Source organism: Bombina bombina, chromosome 5 (genome assembly GCF_027579735.1).
Source record: "Bombina bombina isolate aBomBom1 chromosome 5, aBomBom1.pri, whole genome shotgun sequence".
Lineage (NCBI taxonomy): Eukaryota > Metazoa > Chordata > Amphibia > Anura > Bombinatoridae > Bombina > Bombina bombina.
The window spans coordinates 475,952,557-475,971,131 of record NC_069503.1 but is presented as its reverse complement, the minus strand read 5'-3'; the positions used below and the strand labels follow the sequence as shown (position 1 = coordinate 475,971,131).

The 18,575-nt window shown below is 41.4% G+C and overlaps 1 protein-coding gene across 1 annotated transcript in view; it reads left to right on the top strand.

Annotated features, from left to right (window-relative positions):
* LOC128660487 (mucin-12) overlaps nucleotides 1-18,575 on the top strand; it is a 770,239-nt gene that overhangs the window by 684,270 nt on the left and 67,394 nt on the right. The window contains exon 36 of the mRNA XM_053714362.1: nucleotides 7,862-8,179. Coding sequence (XP_053570337.1) covers nucleotides 7,862-8,179 — 318 coding nt within the window. The remainder of the gene's footprint in view (nucleotides 1-7,861; nucleotides 8,180-18,575) is intronic.

The window sequence follows — 18,575 nt, the reverse complement described above, 5'->3', positions numbered from 1 at the left end:
CAGCCGAATGTTTGGACGTCCCCTTTTATCACCTTTATCAGGAGTAGGGGAGATATTGTCTGTACATTCAGTGTTTGCCATTTCCTCTATATCTTTTCCGGTATCGGAAGGATAGGAGGTTTTTCTTAGCTGAGTTTTTTTTTCACTTTTTCAAAATTTTACGAGTTTGATACTTTTGTCTCGGCTGAGGCTGTTTTTGAGAGAAAGGTTCTTCAAGCATTGGTGCCTTCCGTTTAGGATCCCTGTCTTGTCCCTCCCTTTTCATCCGTGTATAGCTTTGGTATTGTATCCCACAAGTAAGGATGAAATCCGTGGACTCATCGTATCTTGAAAAAGAAAAGGAAATTTATGCTTACCTGATAAATTTATTTCTTTTTCGATACGATGAGTCCACGGCCCGCCCTGTTCTTTTGAGACAGGTCATTAAATTTTTGTTAAACTTCAGACACCTCTGCACCTTGGCTTTTCCTTTCTCTTCCTAACTTCGGTCGAATGACTGGGTTGGGAAGGAAGGAAGGAGCTATTTATACAGCTCTGCTGTGGTGCTCTTTGCCTCCTCCTGCTGACCAGGAGGCATAATCCCACAAGTAAGGATGAAATCCGTGGACTCATTGTATCGAAAAAGAAATACATTTATCAGGTAAGCATAAATTTCCTTATTTTTAGGTTCTAAGAGAGAACAAAAAGCTACTGCTACTGTTATTTTAAAAAAAAAATTAGGCAGTTACACTAAAGCACCAGTTTTGTTGCAATGTGTTGATCAACTGGAGAATAAGGCAATTTTTAAAGTTTTATAATATATTGCAGCAGTTGAAAATTGGATTGGAAATTAGCTGCAGACAAAAAAAGAAATTGTAAAATGTCTTTTGAATAAATTTGTTTCATTTTCTCTTGGTCTAACATAGAAATCTAGTACTAAAAGGTGCATTGCTCATAAGAATTTCTTACATTCAGATAAAACAGCTTTGTAGACTGGTAAAGGTTAGGGGGTGGGTTTCAAAATATCTGAGAGCCTGTCAACAATCAATGCACTGCTGCTTCGCAGCTTTTCTGCACATTTGACTGTTCGCTTCAAACAGCACTTTGATGTGGATGTACTATTATCAGGAAAACACAGTGCAGCTAAAGCAACGCTCTGTTTGAAGAGAACAGCCTGATGTGGAGCAGCACTGCAAAGTTAAAGTACTAATAGTTCCTGCATGTGTCACATTCTTTTCTGCGAGCTCAGATCACAGCATGTTCTGCCTTGGGGGTGGTGAGCATCCCTTGGTTTATTTTTTTGTTTGCACATCTTTTTTCCCTACTCCTATTGTTTTATGTTGTTAATTTTTCCTACCTCTTTTGCTTGTCTATATGTCATAATTTACCAGTGAGGTGGGAGGGGTTTTATAGAGCTCTTGGGGTTTGGGAATCTTTGTCTCCTCCTAGTGGCAGGGTAGAGTACTTCCCAGGAGTAATGGATTGTGGACTCTCACTACTATGAAAGAAATTAATTTATCAGGTAAGCATAAATGTTTCTTTCATGTAATTGGCAAGAGTCCATGAGCTAGTGACGTATGGGATATACAATCCTACCAGGAGGGGCAAAGTTTCCCAAACCTCAAAATGCCTATAAATACACCCCTCACCACACCCACAATTCAGTTTTACAAACTTTGCCTCCTATGGAGGTGGTGAAGTAAGTTTATGCTAGATTTCTACGTTGATATGCGCTTCTCAGCATGCTGAAGCCCGGTTCCTCTCAGAGTACAGTGAATGTCAGAGGGATGTGAAGGGAGTATCGCCTATTGAATACAATGGTCTTCCTAACGGGGATCTATTTCATAGGTTCTCTGTTATCGGTCATAGAGATTCATCTCCTACCTCCCTTTTCAGATCGACGATATACTCTTATATACCATTACCTCTACTGATTTTCGTTTCAGTACTGGTTTGGCTATCTGCTATATGTGGATGGGTGTCTTTTGGTAAGTATGTCTCATTTACTTAAGACACTCTCAGCTATGGTTTGGCACTTTATATATAAAGTTCTAAATATATGTTTGTACTTATATTTGCCATGATTCAGGTTTATCAGTATATTTGCTTTTTGCAGACTGTCAGTTTCATATCTGGGAAATGCTTTAAAAAAAAATTATTATTATTTTTTTTTACCTGAGTTTTTCAAATTGACTCGTTCTATATTGCGGGCTGCGCAAAATGCTATAATTTATTGCGTCGTTCTTGGCGCGAGACTTTTTTGGCGCAAAAATTACGTTTCATCATTTCCGGCGTCTTAGTTGGCGCCGAGTCTTTTCACGAGGTTGCATCATCTATGACGCTCGAGTTTTGTTCCGGACGTTTTTGGCGCCAAAAAATGTCAGTTTAAGACCTCATTCTTTTTGCCTCTGGTCTTTTTTTCTATGTCAGAGGCCTATTCTGTTTGCATTTTTTCCCATTCCTGAAACTGTCATATAAGGAAATTGATCATTTTGCTTTATATGTTGTTTTTTCTTTTACATACTGCAAGATGTCTCAATCTGATCCTGTCTCGGAATCTACTACTGGAATCCTGCTGCATGATATCGGTTCTACCAAAGCTAAGTGCATTTGTTGTAAACTTGTGGTAACTGTTCCTCCGGGTGTGGTTTGTAATAGTTGTCATGATAAACTTTTACATGCAGAGAATGTTTCGATTAGTAGTAGTTCATTACATGTTGCTGGTCCATCAACATCTAATGCTCAGGATATTCCTGTAAATTTAAGAGAATTTATTTCTGATTCCATTCAGAAGGCTTTGTCTGCCATTCTGCCTTCTAATAAACGTAAAAGGTCTTTTAAAACTTCTCATAGAATTGATGAATTTTCTAATGACCGACAACATACTTATTTATCTATCTCTGATGAGGATCTGTCTAATTCAGAAGATCCTGCCTCAGATATTGACACTGACAAATCCTCTTATTTATTTAAAATGGAGTATATTCGTTCTTTATTAAAAGAAGTGTTGATTGCATTAGATATGGAGGAGACTAGTCCTCTTGATACTAAAACTAGTAAACGTTTAAATTCGGTTTATAAACCTCATGTAGTTATTCCAGAGGTTTTTCCAGTTCCTGATGCTATTTCAGATATGATTTCTAAGGAATGGAATAGTCTGGGTACTTCTTTTACTCCTTCAAGGTTTAAAAAATTGTATCCTTTGCCAGCAGTTAGATTGGAGTTTTGGGAAAAGATCCCCAAAGTTGATGGGGCCATCTCTACTCTTGCTAAACGTACTACTATTCCTACGGAAGATAGTACTTCCTTTAAAGATAGGAAGCTTGAATCTTATCTAAGGAAAGCTTATTTATGTTCAGGCCATCTTCTTAGGCCTGCTATTTTCTTTGGCTGATGTTGCAGCTGCCTCAAATTTTTGGTTGGAAACTTTAGCGCAACAAGTATCAGATCATAATGTGTATAGCATTGTTAAATTAATTCAACATGCTAATAATTTCATTTGTGATGCCATTTTTTATATCATCAGAATTGATGTTAGATATATGTCTTTAGCTATTTTAGCTAGAAGAGCTTTATGGCTTAAATCTTGGAATGCTAATATGACTTCTAAATCGACATTGCTATCTTTTTCTTTCCAAGGTAATAAATTATTTGGTTCTCAGTTGGATTCTATAATTTCAGCTGTCACTGGGGGAAGAGAGCTTTTTTGCCTCAGGATAAAAAATCTAAGGGTAAATTTAAAGCTTCTAACTGTTTTCGTTCCTTTCGACAAGATAAGGAACAGAAACCTAGTCCTTCCCCTAAGTAATCTGTCTCCAATTGGAAGCCTTCCTCAATCTGGAATAAATCCAAGCCATTTAAGAGATCTAAACCAGCCCCCAAGTCCACATGAAGGTGCGGCCCTCATTCCAGCTCAGCTGGTAGGGGGCAGATTAAAATTTTTCAAGGATGTTTGGATAAATTCAGTCCAAAATCATTGGATTCAGAACATTGTCTCTCAGGGGTACAGAATAGGTTTCAGAGTAAAACCGCCTGTGAAAAGTTTCTTTCTCTCATGCATTCCAGTGAACCCAGAGAAAGCGCATGCTTTCCTGAAGTGTGTTTCAGACCTGCAGTTATCTGGGGTAATCGTGCCAGTTCCTTTTTCAGGAACAGGGTCTGGGTTTTTTTTCAGATCTGTTCATTGTCCCAAAGAAAGAAAATTCATTCAGACCAGTTCTGGATCTAAAAGTCTTGAATCGTTATGTAAGAGTACAAACATTCAAAATGGTGACTATAAGGACTATTCTGCCTTTTGTTCAGCAAGGGCATTATATGTCCACAATAGACTTACAGGATGCATATCTTCATATTCCGATTCATCCAGATCACTATCAGTTCCTGAGATTCTCTTTTCTAGACAAGCATTACCAATTTGTTGCTCTTCCTTTTGGCCTAGCGACAGCTCCAAGGATCTTTTCAAAGGTTCTCGGTGCCCTACTCTCTGTAATCAGAGAGCAGGGTTTTGCAGTGTTTCCTTATTTGGACGATATCTTGGTATTTGCTCAGTCTTTACATTCTGCAGAATCTCACACGAATCAACTAGTGTTGTTTCTTCAAAGACAATGTTGGAGGATCAATTTACCGAAAAGTTCTTTTGATTCCTCAGAAAAGGGTAACATTTTAAGGTTTCCAAAAAGATTCAGTATCCATGACTTTGTCTCTAACAGACAAGAGACGTCTGAAATTGGTTGAAGCCTGTCGGAACCTTCAGTCTCAGTCATTCCCTTCAGTAGCTATGTGCATGGAGGTTTTAGGTCTCATGACTGCAGCATCGGACGGAATCCCCTTTGCTCGTTTTCACATGAGACCTCTTCAGCTTTGTATGCTGAACCAATGGTGCAGGGATTATACAAGGATATCACAATTAATATCCTTAAATCCCAATGTTCGACTATCTCTGACTTGGTGGTTAGATCGCCATCGTATAGTTCAAGGGGCCTCTTTTGTTCGTCCAACCTGGACTGTGATCACAACAGATGTGAGTCTTTCAGGTTGGGGAGCTGTCTGGGGATCTCTGACAGCACAAGGGGTTTGGAAATCTCAAGAGGCGAGATTACCAATCAATATTTTGGAACTCCGTGCGATTCTCAGAGCTCTTCAGTTTTGGCCTCTATTGAAGAGATAGCCGTTTATTTGTTTTTAGACAGACAATGTCACAACTGTGGCGTATGTCAATCATCAGGGTGGGACTCACAGTCCTCAGGCTATGAAAGAAGTATCCCGGATACTTGTTTGGGCAGAATCCAGCTCCTATCTAATTTCTGCGGTCCATATCCCAGGTATAGACAATTGGGAAGCGGATTATCTCAGTCGTCAAGCTTTACATCTGGGAGAGTGGTCTCTTCACCCAGATGTGTTTTTTCAAATTGTTCAGATGTGGGGGCTTCCAGAAATAGATCTGATGGCATCTCATCTAAACAAGAAACTTCCCAGGTACCTGTCCAGGTCCAGGGATCCTCAGGCGGAAGCAGTGAATGCATTGACACTTCCTTGGAGTTATCAACCTGCCTATATTTTTCCGCCTATAGTTCTTCTTCCAAGAGTGATTTCCAAGATCATCATGAAGCAATCATTTGTGCTGCTGGTGGCTCCAGCATGGGCTCACAGGTTTTGGTATGCGGATCTTGTTCGGATGTCCAGTTGCCAACCATGGCCACTTTCACTAAGGCCAGACCTTCTATCTCAAGGTCCGTTTTTCCATCAGGATCTCAAATCATTAAATTTGAAGGTATGGAAATTGAATGCTTAGTGCTTAGTCATAGAGGTTTCTCTGACTCAGTGATTAATACTATGTTGCAGGCTCGTAAATCTGTTTCTAGAAAGATTTATTATCGAGTTTGGAAGACTTACATTTCATGGTGTTCTTCTCATAAATTCTCTTGGCATTCTTTTAGAATTCCTAGAATTTTACTGTTTCTTCATGATGGTTTGGATAAGGGTTTGTCTGCGAGTTCCTTGAAAGGACAAATCTCTACTCTTTCTGTTTTATTCCACAGAAAAATTGCTAAACTCCCTGATATTCATTGTTTTGTACAAGTCTGTCATTAAATCAATCTCTCCTCCTTGGAGTCTTAATTTGGTTTTGAAGGCTTTACAGGCTCCTCCGTTTGAGCCTATGCATTCTTTGGACATTAAATTGCTTTCTTGGAAAGTGTTGTTTCTTTTGGCCATCTCTTCTGCTAGAAGAGTTTCTGAATTATCTGCTCTTTCTTGTGAGTCTCCTTTTTCTGATTTTTCATCAGGATAAGGCAGTTTTGCGGACTTCATTTAAATTCTTACTTAAAGTTCAGAATTCCAACAACATTAGTAGGGAAATTGTTGTCCCTTCTTTGTGTCCCCATCCTAAGAATTCTTTGGAAAGATCTTTACATTCTTTGGTGAGAGCTTTGAAATATTATGTTGAAGCTACTAAAGATTTCAGGTAGACTTCTAGTCTATTTGTTATCTTTTCTGGTTCTAGGAAAGGTCAGAAGGCTTTTGCCAATTCTTTGGCATCTTGGTTAAAGCTTTTGATTCATCACGCTTATTTGGAGTCGGGTAAATCCCCACCTCAGAGGATTACAGCTCATTCTACTTGGTCAGTTTTCACTTCCTGGGCTTTTAAGAATGAAGCTTCAGTTGATCAGATTTGCAAAGCAGCAACTTGGTCTTCTTTGCATACATTTACTAAATTCTACCATTTTGATGTTTTTTCTTCTTCAGAAGACGTTTTTGGTAGAATAGTTCTTCAGGCAGCTGTTTCAGTTTGATTCTTCTGCTTATAATTTCAGTTTTTTTCTTTTCCATTATAAGATTAAAACTTATGATTTGGGTTGTGGATTAATTTTTCAGCGGAATTGGCTGTCTTTATTTTTTATCCCTCCCTCTCTAGTGACTCTTGCGTGGAGTTCCACATCTTGGGTATTGCTATCCCATACGTCACTAGCTCATGGACTCTTGCCAATTACATGAAAGAAAACATAATTTATGTAAGAATTTACCTGATAAATTAATTTCTTTCATATTGGCAAGAGTCCATGAGGCCCACCCTTTTTATGGTGGTTATGATTTTTTTTTTGTATAAAGCACAATTATTCCAATTCCTTTGTTTATGCTTTTTGCTCCTTTCTTTATCACCCCACTTCTTGGCTATTCGTTAAACTGAATTGTGGGTGTGGTGAGGGGTGTATTTATAGACATTTTGAGGCTTGGGGAACTTTGCCCCTCCTGGTAGGATTGTATATCCCATACGTCACTAGCTCATGGGCTCTTGCCAATATGAAAGAAATTAATTTATCAGGTAAATTCTTACATAAATTATGTTTTTTGTAAGGTGTGTTGAACCAAACTTTGTGCATTTGTATTTACAAAAAGGGAGACTGACCAACTCCCATTGATTAAAGCACCCCATCCACACTCAGCTGTACTCATGACAGGAAGTCTCGTTCTATTATAAAGAGATGTTCCTTTTCTGCTTTTATGCTTGCAAGATATGTCACTGTCCACATCAGTAACGTATTAGCCAGTGAGTATTTAAGACTCGCTTCATATTAGCATACAAACCATAATAAATAGCTTTAACAACCTTTTTTTCATGTAAAATTAGTACTTTTTTCTATGCATTATTAAAATTCTAACCATAGAAGAATATCCTTAGGTTTTGGTGCAATGAAAAGATAAAACATTTAATAACTTTCATCAATATTGATTTATTTTATATAAATCATAACTTCTCTGAATTCGTTTTTTCTTTGTCTTGATACATTTTAACTGTTAACAGGCTGTAAAATAAAATATTTTTAAATGTGTTGTTATTATATTATTCCTTTATACTAATTTATTTTTGCATCTTTCTCTTTAGTTTCTACGAGTAGTTCTGTTGCAAGACAGATTCATTCTGGTGAGGACATTAAATGCAAATCAGTGGCTGCGAGTCAAGCTGTCCCTTTTTTACCAAACCCGATCAAAGACCAAAGCTCTCCCAGACTCTCCTATACTTCCTGCTCCACAACAGGAAAGGCACAACCAGTCACTCCATTTTTAAGCGAGCAGTGTAATGTGCCTTCAGTGTGCAACCCAGCTATGAACACTGATTTAAAAACGTCTGCAGTATCTTCTAGAGGGGCAGATAGAAATATTATGGGCCCTGAATTTCATGCTGCAAAGATAATCCTAGCAGGTAATCTGAGTTTGTATAAATCTCTCTTTGATATAATTTTTTTCTTATATAAATGTGTATAAAAATAAAAGAGAGAAAATTCCTTACTGTTGGGAAATACAACACCTGGCCACCAGGAGGAGGCAAAGACACCCCAGCCAAAAACTTAAATATCCCTCTCACTTCCTCATTACCCCAGTCATTCTTCGCCTTTTGTCACGATAGGAGGTGGCAGAGAAGTGTCAGAAGATTTGGAGAGTCCTGAAAAAAGGGTATCTGCCCTTCGAGATAGGACTGGAGTTTTAAGTAGTCATGTCAACCGCTCAGTGAGAGTATTAATGAAAGTTAGTCTGGAGATGCAGGAAACCATCCAGACTACTGCTAACAGCTCCTAAGCAATCAGTGTTGACGAGTTTCACTGCCTGCTTTCTCTCATTCAAGTCCATTTCAGGAGTACTGCTATAAGACTGTCACACTTGAGAGGCTGTGTTCTGTTCCACAGCATGGATCTTGAAGGTTAGATCATTTCAATTTTTTACACATAAAACGCTATAACAGGGTCACAGTGTGGCTCCTTTATACCTTGATAGGATCCAGGGTTAATATCCTCTGAGGGTCGTTTATTGAACAGTTGGGGTTAATTAATCAGTGTATTAATTATTTACATGCTGCTTTGTGTGATTTTATTTTCTGGGCTCATAGACTGTGTGTTTTTGACTGGAACAAACAGGTTTCACTTTCGTTTTTGAAAGAGTTGCACAGCTCCTATTAACTTGCTGTACTTTTCATAGCATGTGGTCTATGTTCATTTCCTCCATTCCGGCTGAGACTTCAACCTGAGGAGAGTGTTTCCTCTGTTAACTGTCTGGGTCTAGGAGGTGGTGCGTGCCCCAGCGATTGGGAGTATATATATATATATATATATATATATAAATAAAAGTTTTTATTTGTGTCCTTCTGTGGGTATAACCGGAGATATGGAGGACTCTGACATGTTAAAAGGTACGTCTTCTGTACTAAATCATTCCTGTTTATATTGTGAGGAGGCCGTGGTTTTCCCGCCCACTCAATTATGTTCCACGTGCCTTAACACCATTATAAAATCTAAGAAGGGAGGCAAGCCTGCTAAGGCTCTTAGTCCCTCTGAGCCGTCTACCTATCAGGACTCAGCATCCAGTGAGATTACTACCCTTGCTAAGCAACCCAAGAGTACTTGGAAGCCGGCTCAATCCTGAAATAAGTTGAAACAGAAAAAGAAGCCTGTGGAAAACAAATCGGCATGAAGGGGCGGCCCCCGATCCGGGATCGGATTGTGTAGAGGTCAGACTGTCTCTTTTGTGAGACACTTGGTTCAGGGACGTACAGGATCCGCGGGTCCTGGAGGTCGTACTCAGGGATACAAGATAGGCTTCAAATCTCATCCTCCCAGGGGCAGATTCCTACTCTCGAACATGTCTACAGACCAGAAAAGAGGGATGCCTTTCTAGGGTGCGTTCGGGACCTAGCCTCCTCAGGAGTTGTTCCGGTGCCTATCGAAGAAAGAGGTTTAAAGTTTTATTCAAACCTTTTCGTGGTCCCATAGGAGGAGGGAACTTTCCGCCTAATTCTGGACCTAAAGTGCTTAAACAAATTTCTCAGTGTCCCTTCCTTCAAGATGGACAATAAGGTCCATCCTTCCTTTAGTTCAGGAAGGCCAGTTTATGACCACTAAAGATCTGAAGGACACTTACCTTCATGTTCCAATCCACAGGGAACACTTTCAGTTCCTGAAGTTTGCTTTCCTGGACCAGCACTTCCAGTTCATTGCCCTTCCGTTTGGCCTAGCTACTGATCCAAGAATCCTTACAAATGTTCTGGGGGCTCTTCTAGCCGTTATATATTAGATTAGGAATCCAAACAAGGATTTGGGTCTTTAAGCCCAGTGCTGAAATACACACTATTATATCAAATTATTTGTGATTAAAAAGAAACACTTAATTAACAAATATGCAACATACACAACATTTAAAAATACAGCTGTAACTGCTAGATCATAGGGGGTATATCACATCCACTATATATATAATAGTCTAGGAGTCAGCTGCTAGGTTAAAAAAGGACTGCGAGAGCTATGAGAGACTGTGGTATTGTCAACGTATAGGAATACAAACACACGCAGGCATAATCATATGGGACACATAGATTCAGTCTCTGCGCTCAAAGGCGACCTCCTTCCTGCGTACCGCTGTGATTTAACCCAGTCGGCTGATTTCTATCTGTATCCCTAGTGCTTGTCAACACATTTTCATACTATTGTTCAATAGAGATATCAAACTGACCACTCGTTAATTTACCACATATCATGTAATATATTAAACAATTTCTCTTAGCAGCCGTTATGTAATCAAAATTATATTAGCTGGCTATTCGGTCTCCAACTAACCCCATAACATCGGCAAGCTACAAATTGCTACTATTGTGTAATGTTATAACAAGCGTATCAAGTGTTTTCTGTTTGTTTTGAGTTTAATTCAATGTTTCATTCCACTTCAGCGTCTCTCATAGCCCCTCCCACCGGCTCTAATAGCCGTTGCCAGAACTTAGGGTATTACAGTAGCCCCATACTTGGACGATATTCTGGTGCAAGCACTATCTTGTCGTTTTACGGAAGAATATTAGGAGTCCCTTCTCAGTCTTCTGCGATCACGTGGATGGAAGATAACTTGGAAAAGTTCTCTTATCCCAAGTACCAGGGTGGATTTCCTGGGGGCTATAATAGACTCTTTATCCATGAGGATAGTTCTAACAGACCAGAGATGTTGCAAGCTAACTTCAGCATTTCTTGCCCTCCGGACCTCCTTGAATCCCTCTCTGGCTCAGTGTATAGAGGAGACTGGTCTCATGGTGTCCTGCATGGACATCATTCCTTTTGCCAGGTTCCGTCTCGGACCTTTACAACTGTGCATGCTGAGACAGTGAACGGTGATCATTCTGATCTGTCTCTACAGATTGTAGTAGACAGCCAGTCGAGAGAATTGCTCTCTTGGTGGCTCTGTCCAGATCATCTGTCCCGAGGGACGTGCTTCTTAAGACCATCCTGGGAGATTGTGAATACAGACACAAGCCTATTTGGATGGGGAGCTGTTTGGGGTGCCAGGAAGGTAAAGGGGTTGTGGACTCAGGAGTCGTCCTCCCTCCCAATCAATGCCTTGAAGGCTTGGCCACTTCTGGGTTCATCCCATTTTATCAGATTCCAATCAGACAATATATACTCGGCTGACATCAACCATTAGGGGGGAACGAGATGTTCCTTGGTGATGAAGGAAGTATCTCAGATTCTGGAGTGGGCGGAGGCCCACAGTTGTTCGCTATCAGCGATCCACATTCCGGGTGTGGACAACTAGAAGGCGGATTTTCTCAGCAGGCAATCCTTCCACCCAGGGGAATGGTCTCTCCATCCCAAGGTGTTTGCAGAGATATGCAGCAAGTGGGGGATGCCAGAGATGGATCTCATGGCATCCCGTCTCAATACCAAGCTACCCTGGTACGGGTCGATGTTGAGGGATCCCCAAGCGGATCTAATAGATGCACTAGCAGTGCCCTGGAGGTTCAAAGTCATATATATGTTTCCTCCATTACTGCTTCTTCCACGAGGGGTGGCCCACATCAAGCAGGAGCGGGTATCAGTAATCCTGATTGCTCCAACGTGGCCGCGAAGGACTTGGTTCGCGGACCTAGTGGGGATGTCCTCATCTCCTCCATGGAAGTTACATTGTCGCAGAGACCTGCTGTTACAAGGTCTATGCGTGGAAATTGAATGCTTAGTCTTAGCCAAGAGAGGTTTCTCTGAGAGTGTCATTGGTCATTGATACTCTTATTCATGCTCGTAAATCAGTTACTCGGCGTATCTACCACAAAGGATAAAGGACCTACTTATTCTGGTGTGAAGAGCGTGGTTTCCTTCTTAATATGAGGAGAGTCCACAGCATCATTCCTTACTGTTGGGAAATACTGAACCTGGCCACTAGGAGGCGGCAGACACCCCAGTCAAAGGCTTAAATACTCCCCCCTACTTCCCTCATATCCCAGTCATTCTTTGCCTTTCGTCACAGGAGGTTGGCAGAGAAGTGTCACAAGATTCGGAGTAGTTCCTTATTAAGGGTATCTGCCCTTCAAAATGGGACTGGAGTTTTAAGTAGTCTTGTCAGCCTCTCAGTGACAGCATTGACGAATGTTAGAGTCTGGAGATGCAGGGAGAGTCTTTCTGCGAACTTGTATTAACAGCTCCTAAGCAATCAGTGTTGACGAGTTTCACTGCCTGCTTCCATCACTCAAGTCCATGTCAGGAGCGATGCTACAAGACTGTCAAACTTGAGAGGCTGTTTTTCTGTTCCACGGCATAGATTCCGGTAAGATTGTTTCATTTTTTATACACATGATAACGCAAGAAGACAGGTCACAGTGTGGCTCCTTTTATCGGTATGGAATCAAGGGTTAATATCTCTGGAGGGGGTTTATTGAACAGGGGGGATTAATCACATAATTTATTTACGAGACCTGAAGGATGCTTACCTTCATGTTCCAATACACAAGGAACACTTCAAGTTCCTAAGATTTGCATTCCTGGATCAGCACTTCCAGTTTATAGCACTTCCTTTTGGTCTAGCTACTGCTCCAAGAGTCTTTACAAAGGTTCTAGGGGCTCTGCTCACAGTGGAAAGAACCAGAGGTATAGCAGTAGTGCCATACTTGGACGATATTCTGGTTCAAGCACCGTCCTGTCGTCAGGCAGAGGACCATTCGAAAGCCCTTCTGTCTCTTCTTCGATCTCATGGATGGAAGATAAACTTAGAAAAGAGTTCTCTGGGTACTATAATAGACTTCATATCCATGAGGATATTTCTTACAGACCAGAGGAGTTGCAAGCTAACCTCCGCTTGTCTTGCCCTCCATACCTCTTAAGTCCCTCTGTGGCTCGGTGTATGGAGGTGATTGGTCTCATGGTGTCCAGCATGGACATCATTCCTTTTTCCAGATTCCATCTCAGACCACTTCACCTGTGCATGCTGAGACAGTGGAACGGCGATCACTCAGATCTGTCTCAACAGATTTCTCTGGACAACCGGTCGAGAAAATCGCTCTCCTGGTGGCTCTGTCCAGATCTCCTGTCCCGATCTCCTGTCCCAAGGGACATCCTTCTCGAGACCATTCTGGGAGATTGTAACTACGGACACAAGTCTCTCAGGATGGGGAACTGTTTGGGTTGCCAGGAAGGCACAGGGCCTGTGGACTCGAGAGGAATCCCTCCTCCTGATCAACTTTGAGTGATCTTCAATGCTCTGAAGGCTTGGCCTCTTCTGTGTTCATCCCAGTTTATCAGATTCCAATCAGACAACATTACCTTGTGGTTTACATCAACCATCAGGGGGGAACGAGGAGCTCCCTAGCAATGAGGGAAGTATCTTGGATTCTAGAGTGGGCCGAGGCCCACAACTGCTCGCTGTCATCGATCCACATTCCGGGTGTGGACAACTGGGAAGCGGATTTCCTCAGCAGACAATCCTTTCATCCGGGGAATGGTCTCTTCATCCCGAGGTGTTTCCGGAGGTTTGCAACAGATGGGGGACACCGGAAATAGATCTCATGGTGTCCCGGCTCAATTCCAAGCTACCTAGATATGGGTCGCGGTCCAGGGATCCTCAGGCGGAGCAGACAGATGCATTAGCAGTGCCTTGGAGGTTCAATCTAATTTACATTTTTCCACCATTACCACTCCTCCCTCGTGTAGTGGCCTGCATCAAGCAGGAGCAGGCATCAGTGATACTGATTGCTCCTTCGTGGCCGCGAAGAATGTGGTTTGCGGATCTGGTGGAGATGTCCTCATCTCCGTGGAAGTTACTTTGTCGCAGGGATCTGCTTGAACAGGGTCCTTTTCACCAAATTCTAGATTATCTGAGGCTGACTGCGTGGAGATTGAATGCTTAGTCTTAGCCAAGAGAGGTTTCTCTGAGAGTGTTATTGGCACTCTCATTCAGACTCGTACGCCTGTTACTCGTCTCACCTATCATAAGGTGTGGAGAGCTTACTTATTCTGGTGTGAAGAGTGTGGTTTCGCCTGGCATAAGGTCAAGGCTGCCAGGATTCTTTCTCCAGGAGGGTCTGGAGAAGGGCCTTTCTGCCAGTTGTTGTCCTGGAAGCTTCTTTTTCTATTGGCTATTGCGTCGGCACGCAAAGTTTCTGAAATGGCGACCTTGCAATGTAAGCCTCCTTATCTGGTATTTCACACGGATAAGGCTGTCCTACGTACCCGCTTGGGTTTTCTTCCTAAGGTGGTGTCTGATCGTAACATCAATCAGGAGATTGTGGTTCCTTCCTTGTGTCCTAATCCTCCTCCTTCAACGGATTGTTTACTTCATAATCTGAATGTGGTTCGTGCTTTGAAGTTTTATTTTCAAGCTACTAAGGATTTTAGACAAACTTCTTCCTTGTTTTTTATCTACTCTGGGAAGCGTAAGGGGCTGAAGGCCTCTTCAACTTCCTTATTTTTTTGATTGAGGAGTGTTATACGTTTACCTTACGAGTCAACGGGACTTAGACCTCCTCAAAGGATTACGGCTCATTCCACTAGAGCGGTGGCTTCCTCTTGGGCCTTTAAGAACGAGGTCTCTATGGATCAGATTTGTAAGGCGGCTACCTGGTCCTTCTTACAAACTTTTTCAAAATTTTACAAATTTTATGTTTTTGCTTCAGCTAAAGCAGCTTTTGGTAGAAAGGTTTTACAGGCTATGGTGCCTTCAGATTAAGGTCCGCCTTTCCTTTAGCCCTTCCGTTATCATTTAGTGTCCTCTAGAGCTTGGGTATAGTTTTCCCAACAGTAAGGAATGATGCTGTGGACTCTCCTCATATTAAGAAGGAAAACATAAATTATGCTTACCTGATAATTTAATTTCCTTCTGTATGAGGAGAGTCCACGGCCCCCGCCCGTATACTCCGAAGGGCGGACCAAAATGTGTTTTTCTCTTCCGTCACCATTTATACCCTGATTTTTCTCCTACTGTTCCTTGTTCCATTGGCAGAATGACTGGGATATTAGGGAAGTAGGGGGGAGTATTTAAAGGGACATAAATCCCAAACATTTTCTTTCATGATTCTGATAGAACATGCAATTTTAAACAACTTTCCATTTTACTACTGTTATCAAATTTTCGTTGTTTTCTTGTTATCCTTTATATGGCAGCAGTTTTGCAACAATGTTATACATAAGCAGGAGCACTAGATGGCAGCACTATTTCCTGTCATGTAGTGCTTCAAGCATGTGCACGCTACGTACCTAGGTATCCCTTCAACAAAGAATAACAGGAGAACAAAGCAAATGTGATAATAGAAGTACATTGGAAACTGTTTTAAAATTGTATTCTGTATCTGAATATTGAAATAATTTTTTTGGGTTTAATGTCCCTTTAAGCCTTTGGCTGGGGTGTCTTTGCCTCCTCCTGGTGGCCAGGTTCAGTATTTCCCAACAGTAAGGAATGATGCGTGGATTCTCCTCATACAGAAGGAAATTAATTTATCAGGTAAGCATAAATTATGTTTTTTTCTTGGCACAGAGTTAAAGTTGCCAGGATCTCATCTTTTCTCCACGATGGACTGGAGATGGGCTTTTCTGCTAGTTCCCTGAGAGGACAGATTTAGGCCCTGTCGTTTTTATTGCACCAGAGGCTGACTGAGCTTCCAGGCCTGCAGTCCTTTGTTAAGGGTCTGATTAGGATCAGACCTGTGTTTAGATCTGGGGCTCCTCATTGGAGCCTAAATCTTGTTCTCCATGTTTTGCAACAGGCTCCGTTTGAGCCTTTGCATTCCCTTGACATTAAATTGTTATCTTGGAAGGTTCTCTTTTTAATGGCTATTGCCTTTGCGCGCAGAGTTTCTGAGATCTCTGCTTTGCGATGTGAGTTCCCTTATCTGATTTTTCATGCAGATAAGGCAGTTTTACGTACTAAATTAGGTTTTCTTCCTATGGTTGCGTCAGATCTCAACATCAATCAGGAGATTGTGGTTCCTTCCTTGTGTCCTAATCCTTCTTCATCGAAGGAATGTTTACTTCACCATTTGGATATGGTTCGCGCCTTGAAGTTCTTTCTTCAGGCTACTAAGGAGTTTAGACAATCTTCCTCTTTGTTTGTTGTCTATTCGGGGAAGCATAAGGGGCAGAAGGCTACTTCGACTTTCCTATCTTTTTGGTTAAGGAGTGTCATCCGCTTAGCTTACGAGACAGCGGGACATCATCCTCCTGAGAGGATAACGGCTCATTCCACTAGAGTAGTGGCTTCCTCTTGGGCCTTTAAGAACGAGGCCTCTATGGATCAGATTTGTAAGGCGGCTACCTGGTCCTCCTTACAGCTTTCGGGTGAAGTTTTGCAGGCTGTGGTGACCTCAGAATAGGGTCCGCCTCTTCCTTTTTTTCCCCTCCCGTTATTCATTCAGTGTCCTCTGGAGCTTGGGTATAGTTTTCCCAACAGTAAGAAATGAAGCCGTGGACTCTCCCTATCTTTGGAAGGAAAACATAATTTATGCTTACCAGATAAATTCCTTTCCTTCCCGATAGGGAGAGTTCACGGCCCCCGTCCATTTTTTCGTCTAAGGACGGCCCCCTATTATTTATCTTATTCTTCTGGCACCATTTATACCCTGATATTTCTCCTACTTTTCCTTGTTCCCTCGGCAGAATGACTGGGGTAATGAGAAGGTGGGAGGGATATTTAAGCATTTGGCTGGGGTGTCTTTGCCGCCTCCTGGTGGCCAGGTGTTGTATTTCCCAACAGTAAGGAATGAAGCCGTGGACTCTCCCTATCCGGAAGGAAAGGAATTTATCTGGTAAGCATAAATTATGTTTTTTCTCAAGGCAGCAAATATGTTGTCTTTTTTCGTGTGTGTAATACAATTATGATTGTGTCATTTTTCTGTGAGGTAGATAATTCCAGATATCAGTAACAAATGGTTTAGAAGGTTTGTAAGAATCGTAATGCTAGACAGTGTTGATATCCAAGGCCTTACATATTATATGGTTTGCCGAGTCAAATGTATTAGAGCGCTTTAATTGCTTGTTTTTCTTTTAGTTATTAAATTAAAGGGACATTCTTGTATAGAAATATATTGTCGTTAAATTATTTTATTGTTAAATTCTTGTTTTCTTCAAACACCCTGAGCTGCTCTGCTCCAGATAAGGGTGCAGCGTGTGCCTACAGCATACCTATGTATGCCTCTACTAATTTAATTGCAAGTATCATCTTTATTAAGAGCAGAACAGGAGTGTGACTTTGTGTCACAAATTGGTAACACATATGCATAGTAAAATTATTTTAAATAATAAGAAAAGTATTTCATGAAACAGAGCATTATAGTTTTATAATAGAAGGATCATTTAAGATAATATAGTTTAGTTAAAGGGACATTATACTGCTGGGTACAACCACAGTAGCAGGTTACTACTTCCCATGGTATGTTTCCCCTCTTGTACCTGCAGCTCTCTTTAAAACCATTCTCTTATTGCCGCCATCTTGTAGCTTGTGTAATACTGCATCCTGTGATAGGAGTAGCACAGTTTCACAGATCTGGATTTTTTTTGACAGCTGGGAGTTTTAAGTAGTCCTGTCAGCCTCTCAGTGAGAGCATGGATAAAAGTTAGAGTCCAGAGATGCAGGGAGAGTCTTTCTGCAAAAACATCCAAACTCATATTAACAGTTCCATTAGCAATCAGCGTTGATGAGTTTCGCTGCCTGCTTTCTTCACTCAAGTCCATGTCTGAAGCAACGCTACTATCAAACTTGAAGGACCATGTTACTGTTCCACAGGATAGATTCCAGTAAGATCGTTAAATTTTCCTTTCATTGCGGGAATGTAATATAAATGATAGAAGACAGGGTCTCAGTGGGACTCCTTTATCTTTATGAAATCAAGGGTTAATATCTCCTGAGGGGGGTTATTGTGCAGTGGGGGACTTTAATCATGTTTGTTATGTGATTCTGTCTGCTTATGTGTAGAAATGTTGGGGCTCATGGCTATTACGGAACGTGCAATTTTTTCGAGCTACACAGTCCTTGTGGACTGGCGCGCTTTACTTTGGCCTACATGTCGCTCCTCGTGACCGGGTGTGGTAACGTTTTCATTCTCCATTTCTGTATTCGTGACCGAGTGTTGGTGGAGAGGATCTGTTTTCTCTACTTGTCTGGGTCATAGGAGGTGGTGAGTGCCCCAGCCATTGGGGGTGTAAGGTGCCAGTTGCTTTTGTCCATAATTTAATAAGTCAAGCTATGGAGTATTCTGATTGTTCGGAGAAGGATTTCTCTGATTCAGATTCTGTTACTTGCGTAGATTGTGTGGAGGCCATGGTAATCCAGCCCAAATCAATTCTGTTCCGTATGCCATAATAGTGTTCTCT